At 46.7% G+C, this 22,143-nt stretch overlaps 2 protein-coding genes across 2 annotated transcripts in view; one reads left to right on the forward strand and one right to left on the reverse strand.

Annotated features, from left to right (window-relative positions):
* LOC119390341 (ATP-dependent translocase ABCB1-like) overlaps positions 1-22,143 on the reverse strand; it is a 197,112-nt gene that overhangs the window by 35,318 nt on the left and 139,651 nt on the right. Inside the window, 12 exon segments of the mRNA XM_037657941.2 lie at positions 552-755; positions 2,430-2,555; positions 6,094-6,204; positions 6,870-6,983; positions 7,121-7,175; positions 7,630-7,678; positions 7,681-7,745; positions 9,389-9,513; positions 10,330-10,501; positions 12,529-12,662; positions 13,230-13,562; positions 15,029-15,077. Coding sequence (XP_037513869.1) covers positions 552-755; positions 2,430-2,555; positions 6,094-6,204; positions 6,870-6,983; positions 7,121-7,175; positions 7,630-7,678; positions 7,681-7,745; positions 9,389-9,513; positions 10,330-10,501; positions 12,529-12,662; positions 13,230-13,562; positions 15,029-15,077 — 1,537 coding nt within the window.
* On the forward strand, positions 15,442-20,278 carry LOC119390340 (DNA (cytosine-5)-methyltransferase 1-like). The gene is given in 6 exon segments (XM_037657940.2): positions 15,442-15,543; positions 15,545-15,883; positions 15,885-16,205; positions 16,207-17,367; positions 17,370-19,502; positions 19,504-20,278. Coding segments are annotated over 6 exon segments (4,086 nt in total). The 5' UTR covers positions 15,442-15,504; the 3' UTR covers positions 19,597-20,278.

The raw sequence follows: 22,143 nt of genomic DNA on the forward strand, positions 1-22,143 counted from the left end.
TTCACTTTTTGAGCGCACAAATGAACAAGGACGAAAACGACGTGGACACAGCGCTGTGTCCACGTCGCTTTTCGTCCTTGTTCATTTGTGCGTTCAAAAAGTGAAACGTGAATTACCAACATGCCCAAGCATATGCTCTTTCAAGGGTTGCAATGATCTAACACTAGAAGTGACGTGCAACAACGCAGAGTACCATATGTACAAAACCACACTACAGCAACCAAGACAAAGTGTGAATAACAGGTTAAACAAACATGAATGAAAACATCACGCCAAGTTGTTTATTGTTGGCCTTACTGCTGCTGGAGATTAACGCACCTGTGCAAAATGTTTGGTTTTCTTAATGAGAAAAGGTAGTCACGTACTGATACATCTCAACATTCTAAAGAGAATCATATGAGCAGCAAAACAAAAGAGCGGTGAAAAAAGCAAAAGGGAGGACAGGAATCAGTGCTCAGCGACCAGAAAACTATGTTAGCAAATTAAGACGATGCTGATTTCATGCATCGTGAAGTACAGAGATTATAGATAGCGGCTTAACCTGTAATTACCTTGGGAAGGCTCATGACGAACTCGTGCATGCCAACCAGCTTGGCTGCCTCCACAACTTCGATCATCGTGGTGTCCTCCTGGCCAAACTGGATGTTCTCGGCGATGGAGTAGTTGAACAGAGTCGGCCGCTCACTCACAAGGCTAACCTTGGAACGCAACCACCGCACACTCAAAGACCTCAGGTTCACACCATCCAGAGTAATCTAGAGTGAAGAGAACACATTAATTATGGGTGTTATTATAAGCTACAGAAGTTTCCTGGATTTATTTTCGACAATAAAGTCCAGCAGGTCAGAGCATGGAGCTCCTCCACATAAGCGGCGATATCACAATAAAAACAAATCACAGTGCAGTATCTGCACCTCTGGAGATACCTTTTAGAATTTGACATTCTCACGTTTATCAGAAACTGTGTTTGCTCTCTTTTTAGAGACGTCAAAAAAGCAAGGATTTAGGAACCAATGCAAGACATGCATGATGTGCTGTTTTAACTTGATCATAGTCTCAAACGTAATAGCACACATCCAAGGATAGGCAAACAAACAACAACAAAACTGCCTAAATACATCTTTTACATATCATCATCATCAATGCATCGTTTAAGAGGCAGTATAATTTAATAATTTAATATCTGGGGTTTTACGTCCCAAAACCAAGATATGATTATGAGAGACGCCGTAGTGGAGGGCTCCGGAAATTTCGACCATCTGGTGTTCTTTAACGTGCACCTAAATCTAAGTACACGGGCCTCTACCATTTCGCCTCCATCAAAATGCGACCGCCGCGGCCGGGATCGAACCCGCGACCTTCGGGTCAGCAGCCGAGCACCGTAGCCGCTATACCACCGCGGCGGACAGGCAGTATAAAACTCTATGGTGTCAACCTCCATGCTATCAAGCTTTTTGGTATCAAACTCTACGGTATCGTAGATTTATCACTTCATTTGTGATTCGTGAACAACCTTGTACACATTACTCCATCAACCTTTGACACTTAGCATGTAAGAATAATGAAAGTGTTTGAGACAGGCCAGTTAATCGAGAGCTGAGCCAAAAATACATAAAGAAAGATCAAGATACTGATGCCTGAAATCTTCGGTGTCACAAAGCTTTGTAATTTTCAGGCAAAGCACATGAAACTTTACAGCTTTCCATGAGCTTAAAAAATTATGGAGTGATGTGGTCACACCACTTTCAGCTTTGCACTAGTGGTGCTAAGCCTGAAGGAAGTGCAGAGCTGGGTGGCTGTCCTTGTTTCTCTTTCTTCTCTTTCTTGTATCTCTTTTTTGTATGTGTTTCGTTCTATTTCTTGCTTTCTCTTTCTTTCCTTCCTTTCTCTGTCTCTCTATTTATCTGTCCCTCTTTCTTTTTATCTTTTCTCTCTCTCTGCTTCTTGCTCTCTCCTTCTTTGTTTCTCTTTCTGTCTTGCTCTCTGTTTTTCTATCTCTTTTTCGTGTCTGTTTTCTTTCTTTCTCTTTCTATATCATTCTCTGTATTTCCATTTTTTTATTTCTCTCTATTTTCTCTTTCTTTCTCTCTCTCTCTTTCATGTGCTCCACTTTGCCGAGCGGAGTTTTCGTTTAACACTCGCACCTGCTGTACTCGGTAGCGGGGCTTGCACAATTCCTGTGGCGCATACTCACCTGTGGTTTTCTGCGGACACCAAAATTTTAACAGTCGGCTTAAACAGATTTGCTGTTAAAAGATATATATTATAATGGGAGCAGCGGTTCGACGTTGAATTCGCACTCACGATAACTTTTTTTTTTGTAGATATCCTAGTTATATGGTTTGGGACCCCTTGACATTCAGCTAGTACTGGCACCGAAGAGCACTGGCACCAAAGAGGATGACTTAACCTTTACAAGCAGAACTCACCTCGCCGTAGCAGGGATCGTAGAAACGCACAACCAGGTTGAGTAGCGTGCTCTTCCCCGAGCCACTCGTCCCACAGATGGCCACCACTTGACCTTCGTTGGCTTCCAGGCTGACGTCTCGCAACACCTGGCCATTCACAACAAGGAGGTGAAGAAAATGGGAGGTTTAAGTAATACGTGCCCAGAAAAAACACTGTCGCAACAATTCTGCGAGACAATTTTGTGTGCTGTGGTTTCTACAGAAGCCACAGGCACACAGGCACGCATGCAGCAATAGTTAATGGTGAGAATGCAGTACAAGGTACTGAGGTGGAGAAAAATAGGCATGTGTTTAGCGTAAACAGGTGAAAACGTAGGCACTGGCATGTAATTCATAGACAAAGGCAGCGTTTACGTATGTACCTCTTTCTGGTAACCTCATACATATCTTCCTGAACTTTTTCACTGCATTTATGCCATGAACTTGGGCCTGCTCATGTTATCTGTATATAAGTTTTAAAAGACACTGAAAAGAAGAAATGCAGGGCCCCTTGATCAAAATTTGATGGTTCTAAATCAGGCCATTTGCCACATTTCTTCACATTTCTGACAACTTTCTTATATCTTGGCAAATGAGAAGGTACTACCCCCGGTAGCATATGAAGACATGATCCTTTTTATTATAGCTGCCCCCACATACAAGTTGGGGTTCTATGGGTAATAACCAAGGCTAAGCAAAAATGTTAAAACATGTTAAACAGGCGACAACACATGCGTTGAAGTGCATGCTCATCTGTATAATAGGAGCACTCAAAATATGGCGGGATGTACTCTCATGGTAGCATCCCGAGGAATAATTTTGCATACTTCTGCAATGCACAGATGATCACAGTTTGGTGGTGTACAGCTGCACAGTGCCAATATTGCTCTTTCTACTTTCACACTCTTCATTTGTCCATCTGCACTCAGTATGACCATTTGTAAATTATTGTGTTGGCATCTCGTGAATGTCAGAGGGATTTCAAAGACCGAGCAAGTGACTGGTTTTCTACCCAATTTTTCTGTTTCTACATTTCACCTGCACTGAACAACATCCATTAACCCTTTGAGTGTTTTTGCCGTACATGTACGGCGGCGGTTTTCTGTCCCACAAGGTATTTGCCGTACAGGTACGTTTTCGACCCTCCATTTGAAATTTCACGCTGTAACGACAATGCATGCTCACTGTGAGGTGTTGTCACCTCCTAGGACTTACGAGAACCGTTTGAAATTATTGTGCTACCTTCTTGTGGAGATACTAAACAGATTTGTAGCTTCAGTGCCTTGTGTGGTCTGTGACAACGTCAATGAGCCAAAACTAGAGCTGTGCGAATAGCAAAATTTTGGGTGCGAAGCGAATTCGAATATTGAAATGTGAGTGCTAATCGAATTGAATATTTTTCGGATATTTCTAGAATATTTTTCGAATACTTCGAAGGGAAACTGCAGTTAGAGAGGATTCCTAAGCATATTCTTATGAGATAGCAACATGAAAGTGTTTCGTTTTGCTGGTTTGATGAAGCACTGGCGGGGTGGTGTTTCATATTTGTCTTATCTAGAATGAGGCAATGTAGAGGCCGAATTCCAGTTATGTACATGATTTGGTGCAACCAAAGTGTTGCCGACAACGCTTTACAGGTGATAGGCAAAGATGCCATTTCCTCAGCCTCTCCTCCTCTTTCAACTTCTGTGGAAGCCCGACTGATGTGGCGGACAAGGGTGTGCTCCCTTCAAGTCCGGAGTTCCAAATCTGCCTCGTAGATGTTGATGTATAAGAACATCTGAAATTTTGGATGCTAAAAAGCTTCGGCTTCTGATTTTTCGGACCTCCTGCCCAAATTTAAGGTCCAAAACAGCATTAATTGAGCCCCCACCTCTGCCACATCTTTCATCTCCATGTTGGAACCAGCATTTGCGACCGTAGCAGAGTATGAAAGGCAGCTTTGCCGCAATACCGGGGTGTGATGAGGTGAAGCATATTGAAAATCTAGGGACCACTTCCAATCGGACGTTGACTGTTGGTTGGTTGGTTGAAAAACTTTATTTGGGTCCTGCCGGGCGCGCGTCAACGCGCAGCGGGCGACCCCCACGTCGGGACCGTCAGACCAAGCCTGCCGGCCGCTCCGCGGGCCTGCTGGACGGCCCAGAGCTGGTCAGCCAGGAGGGAGCTACGGAGGGCCGCCTCCCACCTGGCCGAAGCAGTATCGGGGTTAGTGTGCGTTGCCATGCACTCCCAGACTGTCTCTTGGCAAAATTCAACCGTAACGGAGCTCGAAAGGCAGCTTTACTGCAATACCTGAATGTGATGAGGTGAAGCATATTGAAAATGTAGGGACCACTTCCAATCGGACGTTGACTGTCTCTTGGCCAAGTTCGACCGTAACGGAGCTTTAAAGGCAGCTTTAACGGCAGTGTAATGAGGTGAAGCATACTGAAAATCTGAAGGGGTCACTTTCAATCGGACGTTGACTGTATTTGTTTTGTTTTTGGGAAGTTCGAATAGTAAAAGTCCAATGCGAATCGAATCGAATGGCAAACACTATTAGAAAAATATTCGAAATTTCGAATATTCGCACACCCCTAGCCAAAACCCTTTTGTGGTTTTGGTTTCGCTGCTTGATCGCAACGGAGACGCGTGAAACTTGATTTTTATCTCTGTCGGTACTCCCTTGCAGGGGTGGTGGCAGCTGATTTCCATCTCCATTGGCGCTGCTCTTAGCTTGTTTATCACTGATGCTCACGAGCTATTCTCAATCTCCTTGTTTACCGAGTTTACTCTGCCCAAGGCAGCCACACGCAGAGAAGATGCCGTGTGTGTGCCAACACAACTCGTCACTGCAAGAGGAGAACGGACTTGCGTTTTATGTGAGCAGATAGCGATAAGGCGCTGTGCGTAGACCCGTTTCAAGGAATACCACGCTTTAAATACTATCGAACATTTTGCAGTTCTGAGTGATGCTGACACCAAAATAGTGTTCCTGATTTTTTTTTACAAGTTTTTTCCGACTTTACACATTTCGTACTTCAAAATCCACAACAAAGTAAGTAATTTGACCATCTGAGAAAGTTTTTTTCACAAAAATTCAAAACTAAAAAGGTTAAAGAAGCGCATGGGATTAGTGAGGAAACATCACTTAATGTTAGTTACATATTTTTTGGTACTGTTAACGAGCAAGGTAACAAAGTAGAGGTGCATGCAAACACTTCATAAGAATACCTATGTCCACATCAGTATGCTTAATTGTTAGCCCCTCTCTGATTTTCTAATGCTATTAATTCTGATCACCTGTTACAGTGACTTGCTTATCCTTGAAAAATTGGAGGCGTGGCATCATGTGAGCCAATGATAAAAAGCAAAAGGAATGGGACAGAAAAAGTTGTACAAAGTACAGTACAGGTTTTACTTTTGCACCTAGTGTGCATTTTACAAAACTGAACAAGTTTATAAGTTTCCATGCGCAGGAAAAAAAGTGGGACAAGGTGTGTGGGGGGAAGGACGAGGCAAGAATGATACATTTTTCCCGTACAAAAAATAAGACAATAAAGAAGACACAAAGATATGCATTTACTTTGGCAAAATTATTCTCAAAAGCAATGTGCAAGCACGAAAAAAAAAAACAAATCTAAAACTTTTGCTCAGCTCTTACCAGGTGGCCTGGACATCTCGGATAAAAAAAGGAAATGTCCTTAAAAGCGAGGTTAGAGGTGAATTGTTTCAGCTGCACCCCAAGTTCAGAGTAGGAGTCGATGTCGGGCCTCTGGAAACACAAAACACTCCCCACATTAGTCATGCAGGTTCTATGCCTACAGAAAACACACATATTACAAGAAAGCAGCATTGCATTGGGCACCTTTTGTCTGCTACCATTTGCAATTAGAATCAAGAGGTGTCAAACGAGAAAAAAAAAACCTGATAATATATTTTTACAATGCTAGTCAAGAAATTTTCTTTCTGTCCCAATTTACAGCCTGGCAAGTTCTTGGTTCCACCTTGACAATTTTTCATTCATGCTACTTTTTGTCGTGAAAACCACAAGGCCGCATTAGTCACTGCGCAACGTTATCAGACGACGTCTCTATAACCTATTTATTTTGCAACAGTTATACCAAAAGCAGAAATCGTTGCACGAGTGACAGTTCACTATGCCAAACAGCAGTAACTTCATTTTGATTCTGTACACATTAGTCCCCCTGGGAATCGCCCGATGATGCACCAAACACAAGGTTAGAAAACTACGATCTTTAGCCGCTAGCTGATCATTGTTTAATTTAATATATTAAATTGCCTGCTGAAAAACTTGCTCACTTATTTCTGTGCATTGTCTTTTAACATGGCATAACGTGAACTATGCCTTAGTTTACTGCACCGCGCTGCGACACTGATCACACTGCAAAAGTCGCGATAAAACTTTAAAAACCTTACTCGGTCAATGACTTCAAATGCCCGCCCAGCTGCCATTTGTGCAACGGCAATGGCATTCAGCTGCGGCAAAGCATTTCCCAATGAGAATGAGCCCACCATGACTGCAAAGAATACCTGAAACAAGCAACAATGTGATTTGCAGACCACAATGTCTTTTCTGCCCTTATTTGTTGTAGTCAGCGAGAATATCGATGGAACAAGTTTTTGATGCAATGCAAATTGTGCACGATAGTAATGTGACCTGTACTCACGATAAATGCCCTGCCAGGGTCCAGCCTAGCAGCTGCTACAAGAAGCGAGCTGTACCTGCGAGAAAATTTTGGCACTTGGAACTTGATTCATCTTAAACCGGTTTAGGCAATTTAGGACGCAAGTACGTACATTATTAAGAAACACGTTATTTAAAATGTGCAATCACTGTTAGACTTCTGCAATCAAGAAAGCATGAAGTGCTTTTCTGTTTTTGTGTTAAAGGTTTCCTGAAATGGTTTTTTGAGATTAGGTAAGCAAACAGGTTAGAACTTGAAGAAATCATTTGCACCATAATTTAAGTGAAGTACCCAGTATCAAGGCAGCTATGGGTTAGCCTCAATGCATTCGACAACTACAAAAGCAAAGGTTCAAAGTTCTCTCGACAACTCTATATATTGCAGTAAACATTTGCTTACTACATAATTTAACAAATATGTTTTTACCAACACACAGGCAATCATGAGCACATTCCATTTGTTAAATATCAGTCTGATATCTTAAGACTCACCAGAATGCGAGTGCATAGGCACCGTACAGGACGACAAATGTGAGGCCAATCCAAATGCCATAGCAACGTATTTGCGCCTTGAAGCCGTCTTGCCTGCTTCTAGAGCAGTCATGTACCTGTGGAAACAATGCAGAGTCAATGGTAGTCCGCAGGTGAAACACTATGGCAAAGAAATATGCAATCATGCAAGGCACGTCACAGACCATTCTTGCAAAGAACACAAAGACTTCTTATTTTAAATTATCAACATAGCAATCAATACATATAACACTGAAAGGGTTTGTGAGAAAGTATGCACACATAAATGCTTCAATTTACCCTCTGCCAACATGGGAATGCTAAAGTTCATGAAATACCTGGACACTATACTGAAGAGTAGGGCAGAAAGGGAGGAATTATAGCACTTATAATATTTTTTTAATTGCCCTGAGCCCACGTCTTTTGTGGAATATATATGTAATTTATTAACGACAATTTATCTTTAAATGCAGCACAAAAGCAGCACCAAACTGGAACAGCAAAGACGGACAAGCAACACGTTCTTTCTAGACTACTTTTTTTGTGATAATGCTCTTGCCGAGTTTGCATGCTTAGGAATAACTTTTACATATAAATATGCTTAAACTTGAAATTCAAGTTTCAGAGACTGACAAGCAAAACTTCCTCACAAGAAGATTATTTGTAGTAAATATTGATGCAACATTCATAAAATTGTGAAACAAGCCCAAACCTTGCAAACATTACAAAAAATTCCGGAGTCGGCGGGTGCCCACGTGCATTGCCATAAGTTGCACGCTGCTTTATGTTGAGCCAAGGCACAAACACCTTGGCCTTCGAGGTTCTGCAGTAGACAGCATGTAATATACTGTCCAGTGAAACTGGCCACCAGGGGCGTAGCCAGAAATTTTTTTCGGGGAGGGGGGGGGGGGGTTCAACCATACTTCATGCATGTTCATGCGTGCGTTTGTATGTGTGTATGCATATATACACAAGCAAATCTAAAAATTTTCGCGGGGGGTTTGAACCCCCGCTGGCTACGCCCCTGCTGGCCACTATTCTACATAGAATGCTCAGAAAAGCAATTTGAGCACCACCGACCCAGTTTCATGGGAGCCAAAGCGAATGTTCACGAAGTGAGATGTTTGTGTAGTCCCACCTCTGTGTGGAGCCTGCAAATAAAAGTCGTGCCTTGCTTTCGTAACTCGTAGACTTTTGGTCCACCGTTCAGGGGCCAAAGCCAAGGTAGTGACTGATAAGAACTTGTTGCTGGGTGAGTGGGCAAATATGCTTGACAACATGTTGATTTTAGTGCTAAGAAAGACGAAAGACAAAAAAAGTGTTTGTTCGGTCGTCTCTCATGTGTTCATTTTTTAGCGATAAAACCAAGACGCCGAGGTAGTGACTTCATCATCTCCAAACTAAGGTTAAGACTGTTCCCACCCAGGGGGTATCTGGCAGTTTACATGATCTGACCACGATTTTAACAAGTTCCCTGACTATTTCCCAATGCACCAGAATTTCCTGACAGCTCTTGGTTTGCCCAGTTGGTAGGCACCCTGAATGCTTATGCTCTTGCCACTGGCAAAATTAGTGAGAATGCATGTTTAACATAATGACGAGTTTCAGGCTCCACCTACAGGCAATAACGGAATTGAGTTCATTGAAACAATAACAAAAGGAAAGGTGAATTGAAGTGGAACAACTGCACGAAAGCAGATGCCGGAAGCACGAAACAGCAGGTTGTAGATGTAAAACTCACCGCTGCAACTCGCTATATTGAGAACAGAAGGCAGCCACTGTTCGTATCTTGCTCAGTACTTCCAGGGCCACAGCTCCAGCTTGCGCATATTTTTCTTGCTCCTTGGCTGCCGACTGGGACACCATCTGAAGTGTAACAATGTGGTATGCCAATGGTAAGTAATGCCTGCAGTAAGTTTGCAGTCTGTACAATCTATGCACATTGAGCTGTGCACCTGAGAACTCATGACACAATTAATGCAAATGAAGTGAAAATAAAGTTGGGCTCTTATGTTACAACTCCACTGAAGAGATTAACGAGTTCAAAGTAACTGCAGGGTTACAAACAAGTACTAGACAAGACTACTGCCTGTTTGCTTGCATTTGTCTTCATTTTATGTTAAGTAATCTTTTCAATTATATATCAGCTCTCTATTTGGAGAATGTTCTTTAAAGCAGGCTACTGAACTAGATTAAGTTAGCAAAAAAAAGGAAAAAAATATTTACATCCAGAAAGGCCCGTATACAAGTTAATCTCAATATCCACAATGTTCTTTCCTAGGAAAAAAGAAGATGAAAAAGAAAGAAAGCAATGGAGGCCTTTCTTATAGTACATCAAATGGGCAGGAAACTCCCACCTGCATTGAGTTCTTTGTCTCTTTCCTTGCTTATTTTATTGGAGATGGAAGAAAACATTCAGCATTTGGTGTCCATTTGCAATGAAGCAATCTATGGTAATTATCAATCTATAGTAACTAACATAATTATATGGCAATCTTTTCTACTGTGACTGCTGGCTTCTTGAATGGTTTTCTTGACTATGACGAAAAATTGAGCTCCTTCACTTTCGTGAGGCCGCATATGGCAAGTTGACATTTTTATACGCCGCCTACTTTGCTGTAACTTTCCAAAGCTTCTCTTTGTATTCAGTGGTAGTCGAGTCGAAAACTGTGAGCGACTCACGTTGCCCAGGAATGCCGAGGCAAAGGCAAGCAGTGGTGTGACCGACATGATGACCAGAGTGAGCTCCCAGCTTTCAACGAAGCCTGTGGCAAAGCCAGACGCGAAGGTGGACAGGTAGTGGATGAAGAGGCCCATTTTGTCACCCATTCCCTCACGCAGACGCTCCATGTCACTGAAAATGTGATGGTGAACAAAGTACTCCATCATTTAAAGGTGGCATTCAGTTTACAGTTGAAGCTAGACGAATGTCTACAGTCAAACGTCATTTTAATGAAGTCGAATTCAGCACAAACACACCCTCGATATAACTGATGTTTGTTTTAAAAGAAGGGTTATTGATCAAGGGCTCGTTTTCTTTGTTAGACACAACCTAATCAAACCAACAGACCACGAAGCCAAGGAAAGTAGAGAGGCATTATTTGTAGTCATTAACTGCAGTGTACCAATTATGATATAAGTGCAAAGAAATTAAAAGTGGACGAAAAGACAACTTGTTGGCGGTAGTGACCGAACCTACAACCTTCGGATAATGTGCCCGATGCTCTAGCAATTGAGCTATGGCAGCTGCGGTTGTAGGTTAGGTCCCTATTGGCGACAAGTTGTCTTTTCGTCCACTTTAATTTCTTTGCACTTTTATCATAATCTGTACACTACAGTTAATGACTACAAATAATGTCCCCTACACCTTCCTTAGCTTCATTGTCTGTGGATGTCATTAGGTGATTCATTTGTCTAAGCTACATATTTGGGTAGTTTATTTATCCCAAAAACAAACAATCATCATCTGGCTTACTTGCATGTCCTTGCTTGAAAACTCGGCACTCGCCACATTCCTGTCAAGAGTGCAATGTCACACTGATATCATGTAATTGGTTCATTAGCTTAAAACACCGTTGGCGCGTGGCGGTAATGCAGAGAAAGACATGCAAGATAAATGATTATTGTTGCAGGATTGAAAGACGCCCCAAGTACGCCCTTTGGTTTTAAGACTGGATATGTCCGTATGCCCGTAAGCCCTCATTGTAAACACCAGGCACGTCTGGAACACCAATCTGCATAAAAAAATTGCAGTGAAGCAGTAAGGCAGAACTGTAGCGACCTGTAGCGACCTCAGGTTTTGTTATGAGATAGCTTTCACGATTGGTGCTATTACTGGTTTCGTGAGTGGGGCGTGTTGGTCGGTGGTGACATGTGACACTATAATAAAGAAGGCACTTTCATCAAATAAATCTCAGTTGGTAGTCAGTTGGCGTTCTATTCTGCAAATATACAGGGCTTCATGCTAGGTCTCAACCTTGAAGAAACAGTAAAGAGAAACACTGAAACAATTTAGACTGTCAGTGTATTCTTTTAAAAGTTCACTTTCATTTAGATCATGGTGGGAGGGTTAGTTATTGGAAGACAAAAGAAATTTCATAGTTTTGTCACCCATGTAAATGCAGCTGTTATATGGGTGGCACGTCATAAATTTCAAAGTACTGCTTCACATTTGGCCCTGTAGAGGTTCTCAATATTTGCTGATTTTGGCCTTTGGCTAAGTTATAATGGATCATAGTGCATCTCTACTAATTCAAAATTAACTTTGCCTGAGCAGATACTGTCAAAAATTTAAAATGTCACAGCAAGCTAGTGCAGGAACTTCAAAAAGTATCGGCACCTGTCCTTTATTCTCGCCCTCTTTCCTTGTTTACCATGTTGCTTCTCATATTGAGAGTGGCTCTATTGGCCGCATAATTTATCAATACAGCCCATCTAGCTGATTTCTCTCTATTTCATGCCACTTTAGTTGTTAATAAAATACTAAGTGTTTCTATTGTAAGTGTGCTGTGCCGTAAGTGTTTCTATTGTAAGTGTACTGTGCCGTATATGAATGCAGAGCACCTAACAAAAACTTTTTTAAAGCAAATAATTTTTTATGTAAAGTTTTTGTAAACTGGCACAGCGTTTCGTGCACGTAATACAGGTGTCACGTGTCACACTTTCGATCAAGTTTCTTAATCTTGAGTTGCTTATTTGTAAGATGTAAAAGGTAGCCAGTTGTAGTCAAGAAATTCGATCCTAATCAGTGCTCGATCATGACTGAGAGTGCCCGTGTGACTCACGTATATGGCACGTCAGCTGTGCATTGCTTTCTTGGGGCATCTTCTTGCTTATTAGTGTCAATAAAGTTGGGACAAATTTCAATGCCATAACACGTACTCGTTCATCCTCGAGGCAACTTCACTGACGCGGTGCCTGTCAAACCAGGCTGCATCTTGTCGAAGGAGCGAGTAGAAGAGCTCTTGCCGCAGCCTGTACAGCTGACGATCGCATGCTCGGGTCCAGCACCACACCTGTTGATGATGGACATACAAGCACTGTATCTAACAAATAAATGATGGAAGTAAAAGTGCTATCTTAGCTAGAAAGCCTCTCCAATATAAAAATGATCAGAAGCTGATGTAGTAAGTTTTGAATTAAAGTACAAAATGTAAAAGCAGCTAAAACTAAACTAAAATATTGCAATTTTCCATGCAACAAAGTCATAACGGCACATAGAAAATGTGGATAGACTTCTATAGTCGGATGCAACTTTAGAAGTCCGCGGCATTTCCTACTCAAAGGCGGATGCCCACAAGCCTGCACCAATGGGCGTGCACTTCAGACTGATGTCATGAGCCAGATGGCCAGTGACCCCGCCTTTGGAGAACAGTGCCGAGTGCACGAGCTAGACTATTTCTTTGGTCGCGGAGGCGATCGGCTGCCGTGCTTCCATCATCTGGACAGGGCCTCTCCGGACTACTTAGGTTGCATCTGACTATAGATGAAGCATCAATCAAACTTCCTTTAACATTTTCCTTTCTGCGTCGTCACAAGGAGCAAGGTAACGCAAACTATTAAAGCAGGAACGTCTGACATACGTGTATAAATGAAGACACGAAGACCACTGCTGCAATGATGACGTAGGTGAGTGCGAACTTGTTCATGGTGATGTTGTACTCGAGGACGGTGACGGGGTCGAACATTGACTGCCCCCCGCTGCGTCGTATTGCCTCCCCGAAGGTCTGAGGAGGCTGGCTGCGTGGTGAAGTTGGTGTCGCTGCCATCGTAGAAGCCCGCCTGCTGCTGGTGATGAAGGCGTTTGTCATGTGACCAAACACGACAGCCAATAGCGGCCAGCCCGCACCGTGGAGGATTGCGAAGACTGTGCCCAGGAACAGCAGTACGATGTCTTGCGCTGTGGCATAGCGAAACTGAGGCACAAACATGAATCAATCATGGGAATCATGGGGCATAAATAAATGTGCAATGCATTACTGCAGAGTCATTAGTAAACTGCACAAGAATATTAAAACAGGTGAGTTAGAACGTATCCATAGTCGCAACACAGGAAGGAAATGTACAAGAGAAGTGCTAGTCATTAGCAGGAATGTGTAACACTCATGTCCCCCATTATCGTATGCATCATGGCTTCTCATGTGAGGGTCTGTGATCTACTCGAACTATTAAGAAAGAAAATGCACACACACACGCATAGCCAGAACAGAATTACTTGTAGCGCGCATTTCTATACGGGCTAGAAACAACCACAGACAAATATTATAAAACGCACAAAGAAAAAAAAAAAGATCTGGTTTTGATCATTACTTCAGTAGTGCTAAATTTAAACTTGATGTGATATCATTTAATCAAGGTCTCATGTCATTTGATTTTTGCGCACCAAGTGAGGACTGCTGTACAGAAATGGCAAGCATGATAAACAGTTACCGTTGAATATTAAATAGTTACAAGAATGATGCAGGCAAAATAAAGGGATATAGCTATAGGTTACACACTACTTCGGCGCAACAGGCGTGCTGTAGGTGAGGCACCTATAAGAAAACAATGCATAACCAAGGCAGAGAACCTGTGGTGTATGCGATAATGGGGAACACGAGTGTTACACATTCTGCTAACTTAACTAATGTTAACAAACACCACATTAGAGAGGAGACATGACAGCATCCACACATATATGCTTAATGCCACAGATTTGACGACAAGAAACAGGTAACGCACACCTACGTACGTAAGCGGTGGCCTAGTCACGATTTTCTTTAGGAGACGACGGGGGGAGGGGGAGGGGGGGGGGTGTTCAACTCCCTTATGCGCGTGCATCTGTATACGTACACACAGCAACTGGAAATTTGGGGCGGCGGAACTGAACCATCCCCCCCCCCCCTTTCCGTGGATACGCTAATGACATAGCACTGCCGGAGCTTCCTAAATCATCCGTATAAAATTTTATTTCATATCAGGCGACAAAGTACTTCCTAGCAAGTTTTTTTAAAGAAAAGCACGCATCGAACGATTAATCATTACAGCACATGATTCCTAATGATACAAAATTCATGGAATATTACGATCGCAGATAATGAACACGTACGGTACGAAGCGAGAAACATAAAAGCGTAGCTGCGCGCTAACGACACCAACTTTGTATTAAACTATTAACACTTTGGGAGCACTTCTAAAGCAACATCAAACTGCTCGCTGGGGTAGTTTACACCTGAATATTCAAAATAATAATAATAAAAATAATAGCACAATACACTCGAAACCGCTTTCAGAAAGATAATCACACAGCCCGCGGCGACAAATGCACGCATTTACCTGTTTTATCACGCTAGCCATAACACGAACGACACAGCGCACAGGAAAAACATATCCTATTACTCACTAGTTTCCAGTAAGAGACCTTCTTCGGTCGAGGCCACCTGTCATTGTCCCTGCAAAAAGCGAAACAGCTGCGTTGAAAACAGTTGCGAGCCGCGCGCCAAAAGCGCTGCTTTGCTTGGCGCGCATGGAGTTGGCGCGGATCGGCAGCGTCCTACGTCGCCATGGCAACGGTACTCTTGTACCAAGCCTCTCTTACTCCTCCTCTATGGCAATACTAGCAAAACAAAACAAATAAAGATATGTTCCGCAAAAGAAAAGTTTGTACTACTTTTTTGCCGATGGTGTTATCAACTAAGTAAAGCGAGAGCGAGCAGAAGTGATAACGAAGTAGCGCCACCGCCGCTTTGCGCGCGAAGTTTTTCGCGGGAAACCGCCCGCTCGCCTCGTCGCTGTCGTCGCTCTCGTCAGCCGGTATCGTGTGCGCACGTTGCGTGAGTTTATTTCGTGTGTTTACTCGTGAAGGGTGTCACCGGCACGATGAAAACTGTCAGCGCGACGCCCGTGTCTCCCGTGAAGATGGATACGACGAACTGGCAAGTGCTCATCGGACGACGAGGAATGCGGCGGCGGGGCCGGCGGCTCGGACGACCGCGACGACAAAGAGGAGTCACCACCGACCTCCAAGCTGAAAGGTGGGAAACGCAAGCGACGCTCTAACGGCGACGCTGCCGGCAGCAGCCAGCCTACTCTGACCGCGCTGTTCAGCAAGATGGCAAAGCGCGTCAAGAGCGAGAACGGCGAGCAAGCCGAGAGCAAGAAACCGGCCGCCGCGGAGGTGAGCTACACCCGTTGCTCCGATTGTCGCCAGGTGCTCGACGCCGCCGAGTTGCGGCTCTTCGAGGGCGACCCCTGCGGACGCCGTCGACGAGTTCTCGGCGCTCACCGACCCGCGACTGAGCGTGTTCAACGACAGCGGGGCCGTCGACGACGGCGGCGACGACGTGATGGATACGCCGCAACACAAGCTCACGCAGTTCACCGTTTACGACCGGCACACGCATCTCTGCCCCATCGACGCCGGCCTGATCGAGCGAGACGTGGAGCTCTACTTCAGCGGGTACGTCAAGCCCATTTACGACGAGGACCCTTCACCCGAGAACGGCATCTGCTGCAAGGCGATGGGACCCATCGGCGCGTGGTGGACCGCGGGTTTCGACGGCGGCGAGAAGGCCGTGATCGGGATTCACGACTCCGTACGCCGACTACGTGCTCATGGCACCGAGCGAGCAGTACGCTCCTTTCATCGACGCCATCAAGGAAAAGATCTACATGAGCAAGTTGGTGATCGAGACACTCGTGAAGGATCCCAATACGACGTACGAGGACCTGCTCAACAAGCTCGAGCTGACGCCCCCGCCTCAGGGCATCGCCAAGTTCACCGAGGACGCGTTGCTTCGAAACGCCCAGTTCGTGGTCGACCAGGTGCAGAGCTTCGACGTCACCGGAGACGACGACGAGGCGCACCTGATCGCGACCCCGTGCTTGCGGAGCCTGGTTCACCTGGCGGGAGTCACGTTGGGTCAGCGCCGAGCGATGCGCCGCGGTCGACGCGAAGTGTTGCCCAAGAAGCCCGTCGGCACGCTGGCCACGACGACTCCGCTGGTGAGAGACGTCTTCGAAGTCCTGTTCCACGGCCAGATCGACGACAAGGCGTCCAACACAGCCAGGCGCAAGCGGTGCGGAGTCTGCGAAGCCTGCCAGTCGGCCGACTGCGGGAAGTGCCGCGCCTGCAAGGACATGGTCAAGTTTGGCGGTACGGGACGGCAGAAGCAGTGCTGCTTGGAGCGGCGTTGCCTCAACAAGGTCTTCCAGGAGGCCGAAGAAGACGACGGCGACACTGAAGAGATGGAAGACGAGCTGGACCGCAAGGCCGCGCAGGCCGAGGCTCCCGCGACGCGTAAGACGGCGCGGCGCGGTGGCAGCGACGTCAGATGGGCCGACGACAAGCCCGTCGCAAAGCTCAACAAGAAGTCCTACTACTCGCGCGCCCTGGTCAACGGTCACGAACTGCGTTGGGGCGACTTCGTGCTCGTAACCCCGGCGGATCCCGGTACTCCGCTGGACGTGGCCAGAGTCGTGCACATGTACGAAACCCCGTCGGGCGAGAAGATGTTCCACGCGCACTGGTTCTGGCGGGGTTCGGACACCGTCCTGGGCGAGTCGTCCGACCCTCGCGAGCTGTTTCTCGTCAACGAGTGCGACAATCAGAGTCTGAGCGCCGTCAACGACCTCTGTACGGTGGTGCACAAACCGGCAGCCGAGGACTGGTTCTCTCGCGGCGGCGTGCACAGTCTGGAGGACGAGTGTGTGCTACAGGGCGAAGACGACGGCAGGTCGTTCTTTACCAGAAGGCCTACGAAGCCGAGCACGCGCGCTTCGTCGATCCGCCCGAACTGCCTTGTCCCGAGGAGTGCGACGTGACGCAAGCGTGTACGTCGTGCCGTCATGCGGAAGCGCAGGAGAAACTGGAGACTCCCGTTCCCGGAGACGTCGTCGAGGAAGAGAACGGCAGGATCTGTTATTCGAGTATATCGTTCCAGGGTAAATCGTTCTGCATCAGCGAGTGTGTCTTCTTAGAGCCGGACGCTTTCGAATTCGACTACAAGCCGGCCAAAAGCAAAAACAACAAGGGCGGCGTCAAAAAGGAAGACGTCGACGAGGACATGTACCCGGAGTACTACCGCAAACGTTCGGAATACATCAAGGGATCGAACGCCGACGTTCCCGAACCTTTCAAGATCGGCAAGATCGTATCCATTTACAAGAAGTCTGGCAGCGGAAATGGCAAGAACGAGCCCGAAATGTTCAGAATGAGAGTCAAGAAGTTTTACCGGTCCGAAAACACGCATCAGCCGAAGCTGGACGCCGACCTCTGCCTCTTGTACTACTCCGAGGAAGAAGCCGTTGTCGAGCTTAACCAGGTGTGCGGCAAGTGCTACGTCGTGTACGGCGAGAACTTGGCCGAGGAAGTCGAAGACTACCTTCGCCGAGGCCCCCACCGATTCTACTTTACCGAAGCGTACGAGAGCGAGACCAAGAGCTTCGTGGAACCTTCGTCCAAGGCGCGCATGATGGGCTGTCTCGGCAAAGGAAAGGGCAAGAAAGGCAAGAGCTCGACCAAAACCGTCGCCATCGAGCCGCCAGAAGAGTTCTACGTTCCTCATCGCAAGCTGCGCAGCCTCGACGTTTTCGCGGGCTGCGGGGGCCTGTCCGAGGGCTTCCACCAGGCCGGCGTCAGCGAGACCTGCTGGGCCATCGAGCGAGAGGAGCCCGCGGCCACGGCCTTCCGTCTCAACTTTCCCGACGCCACCATCTTCACGGACGACTGCAATCGTCTTCTGCGGCTCGTCATGGACGGCGAGACCGTCAACGAACGCGGTCAGACGCTGCCGCAGAAGGGAGACGTCGAGCTGCTCTGCGGAGGACCTCCGTGTCAGGGCTTCAGCGGCATGAACCGCTTCAACTCGAGGCAGTACTCCCAGTTCAAGAACTCTCTGATCGCGTCGTACCTCAGCTACTGCGAGTACTACCGGCCTCGCTTCTTCCTGCTCGAGAACGTGCGCAACTTCGTCTCCTTCAAGCGCAGCATGGTCCTCAAGCTCACCCTGCGCTGTCTGATCAGCATGGGCTACCAGTGCACCTTTGGCGTGCTACAGGCCGGCAACTACGGAGTGCCTCAGACGCGCAGAAGAGCCATCATCTTAGCAGCTGCACCGGGGGAGAGGCTTCCGCTCTATCCCGAACCGCAGCATGTGTTCGCTCCGCGGGCCTGCCAGCTGACCGTCATGGTGGACGAGCGCAAGTATCTGTCCAACTGCAAGTGGTCCTCGTCCGCACCGCTCAGAACCATCACTGTCCGCGACGCCATGTCGGACCTGCCGGAGATCCGCAACGGCGCCAAGTTCAACGAGATTCCCTACGGTGCCCAGGCCCTGACCCCGTTCCAGAAGGTTCTGCGCGCCGGTGGTGCCGTGCTGCGCGATCACGTCTGCAAGGAGATGGCGCCCTTGGTCGAGGCCCGGATGCGGCACATTCCCCTGGGTCCGGGTTCCGACTGGCGCGACCTGCCAAACATCGTGGTGCGTCTCTCGGACGGCGTCACGTACACGAAGAAGCTTCGCTACACGCACCACGACTCCAAGAACGGCAAGTCGTCGACGGGCGCCCTGCGGGGCGTCTGCCCGTGCGCGTCGGACAAGCCGTGCGACCCGGTGTGTCGCCAGGACAACACCCTGATCCCGTGGTGCCTGCCGCACACGGGCAACAGGCACAACCACTGGGCCGGACTGTACGGTCGGCTCGAGTGGGACGGCTTCTTCAGCACGACCGTGACCAACCCGGAGCCGATGGGCAAGCAGGGACGAGTCCTGCACCCCGAGCAGCACCGAGTGGTGAGCGTGCGGGAGTGCGCGAGGTCGCAGGGTTTCCCGGACACTTACCGGTTCTTCGGCACCATCCTGGACAGGCATCGGCAAGGTGGGCAACGCCGTGCCGCCGCCCATGGCGCGAGCAATCGGACGCGAGATCCTCAAGTGTCTCGCCGCTGAAGCACAGGACAGTTGTAACTGATTCTAGTGATGGAACGGGACAGTCAAGTGTGCCTTCGGGGAGAATATATGCTCGCGGACTATACTGAAAACCCGTATTTTTTGGTGCTTACCCGTTTTTATATATATCGTTACGCACGGTTTAGCCGATGCTTGTTTAGTACTGCGTTTCCTTTTTAGTCCCCGGAGATGCGCTTTTGATCTCCGCCAAATATTGTGCCATTGACAGGTGCGTTTATGCACTAAGCCTTATCTTACTTATTACTTTAGTATAAGAACTCCTGTCATCTCTAAGAAACTGGAAGGTGCACTGAGCGTGACTATATTTTATACGGAAAGCAGTTTACTGTTGCACTGTATATAATGCTTTTAAATCATTGTTTTTTACGCACCCTAAAAGAAGCGAGACCATGGATATATAATGTACGAAGATGGGCTGTTCATTGTGTCCATGTCTGCACTCCGTAGTTCGTACGCGGCATTCCTGACAACGGTCGTTCTTTGCCGGCGTCTTCATTTATGTTAATGTCTTCGATGAGTTTCTAATTAATTTTATAGATTTCTGTCACGCTTGTGAAAGATGAAGGGACTGCTGGGCATTCAAAGCTCGTGTTTACCGACGTTAGTGCAAAGAAGTTATGTTTCGTGTGTAAGACCCATACGCAGATTGGACTATTAAATGATCTGTGTCATCCGGATCTCGAAATGTACTTGCTTCGTGTTTTACTATCCGCCTCAGTGGCTCAGCGGCTGTGGTACTCAGCTGAGAACGATGACGCGGGTTCGAGTCCCGATCGAAGTGAGTTTCTTCATCAAATAGCGATCCTTCGCTGGTTTTCATAAACGACTTAAACCGACGTGTCTTAATTGTCGGATGACAACGCACAAAGCGTGATAGTTGGCTGTCGGCAAATCGGCGGAATTTTCTCTGGATAATATTCACCATCATCCCGCCGAAATGACTAGAAATTCTCGGCGCATGCGCGTCGACTGCAGGGTCCTACACGCATGATTCCGTGTCTGTCAATGACTAGGAACAAAAGAAGGGTTCGAGGGCCTTGTTTCCTTGTTAGACACAAACAAGTTAAGCCAATGGAAGCATAGGGGAAACTTTTTAACGGTGGTGTAGTAACGATACACAATTAAAATTAAAGTGGACGAAAAAACACCATTTCAGTCGGTGGGCTGGGTTCAGGCTCCACCCACGGAAAGGGTGTTTCTTCGTCCTTTTAATTCATTTAAATTTATGTCATAACTATTACACTACAATTGAAAACAAGTAATTTCCCATACGCTTTCCCTGGCTTAGTTGTCTGTTGGATCAGTGCCTCCATTTTACAGTGCCTGGGCGAACGCTCTCCTCGGGCCGTCGAGCGCGCGCTCCGCGTCCGCTCGCCGCTGCCGCGTGGTGGCGCTGTGCAAGTAGACTACACGAAGCTGGCGCTGAACGGCCGCGCGTATCACGAAGCTCACGAATTCGTGTATGCATCCGAATTTAATTGCATTTGTGCTTCTTGCAGGCTTTCACAGGTACAGGGGGATGGAAAGAAACGCGAACATAGCGGCGCGCTGTTTTCATCACGCTCTAACCGTAGTGGCAATAAAAAGATGCTAGATGGTCTTTTATTGTGTCATGGATGACGTCGTGTTCTCATCAATCATCCAGGCTATAACCACTTGAAGATAGCTGCGAAACAGCAAACAATGCAGATGCCACATGTTCACGTGTCTTTCCATCCCCGCTGTAAGTATTCCGTAGGACGACTGTCAGGCCGTTCTGCCGGTTCGATACTTGCACTCGTGTTTGATAGTATTCGCGTTTTATTTTCTATTTCAGGCTATTGCAACCGCCCTAATGCCTTAGTATGTCATACTGTTGTGTTCCATTCTGCAAATGGAACTGAAAGAAATCACGAATGTCTTTTTATTTCCCTTTATTGATAAAGAAAAAAAACTCATAGGGTCCCTTATGCATTCATCTAAGACGACTGAAAGGCGAAATCCATCTTCTTTTTTTTCTTCCAGTCAACGTATTGAACATTCCCTGCCTCCCTCCGAGATATTCCTGCGCCTAACGTGGTTTTCTTACAGCCTCAAGGATCGGAGGCAGTGTAAGCTCTCTGCACATCAGCGGAGGCATGCACTGCCTCCGTGATCAGCCCATTTTGACCAAGCGAAGGTGTAATGTGACGACGTCACGATGATGTCACAAAATTTTATGATCTGTGACGTCATATGATGACGTCATCACGTAATTATTTTTTGCATCACTCGTGCTGATGCCGCCGACGGTCAATTTTCGCGTTTGATGAGGCATCTAAGCTTTCGCCTTAATACACTGTTCGGCTGTCGTTCCATGAAATTCCAGCTGCCGCTGGCGTTCGGTAGAGGTGGCTTGCAGTAATTAGGCGGGATAATTGGTCTCCTAATATATCTTCACACTACACTAGAATATGCAGCCGTTGTTTACGACGCGTAGATTTCATAGAATATAAGAAGCGGCGGCTTACGGAGGATGCAGTAGCCTCACTATTTGCAGACTACCCTTCACGTTTGCAGACCAATGTAA

The sequence above is a fragment of the Rhipicephalus sanguineus genome, chromosome 4 (genome assembly GCF_013339695.2).
Source record: "Rhipicephalus sanguineus isolate Rsan-2018 chromosome 4, BIME_Rsan_1.4, whole genome shotgun sequence".
NCBI lineage: Eukaryota > Metazoa > Arthropoda > Arachnida > Ixodida > Ixodidae > Rhipicephalus > Rhipicephalus sanguineus.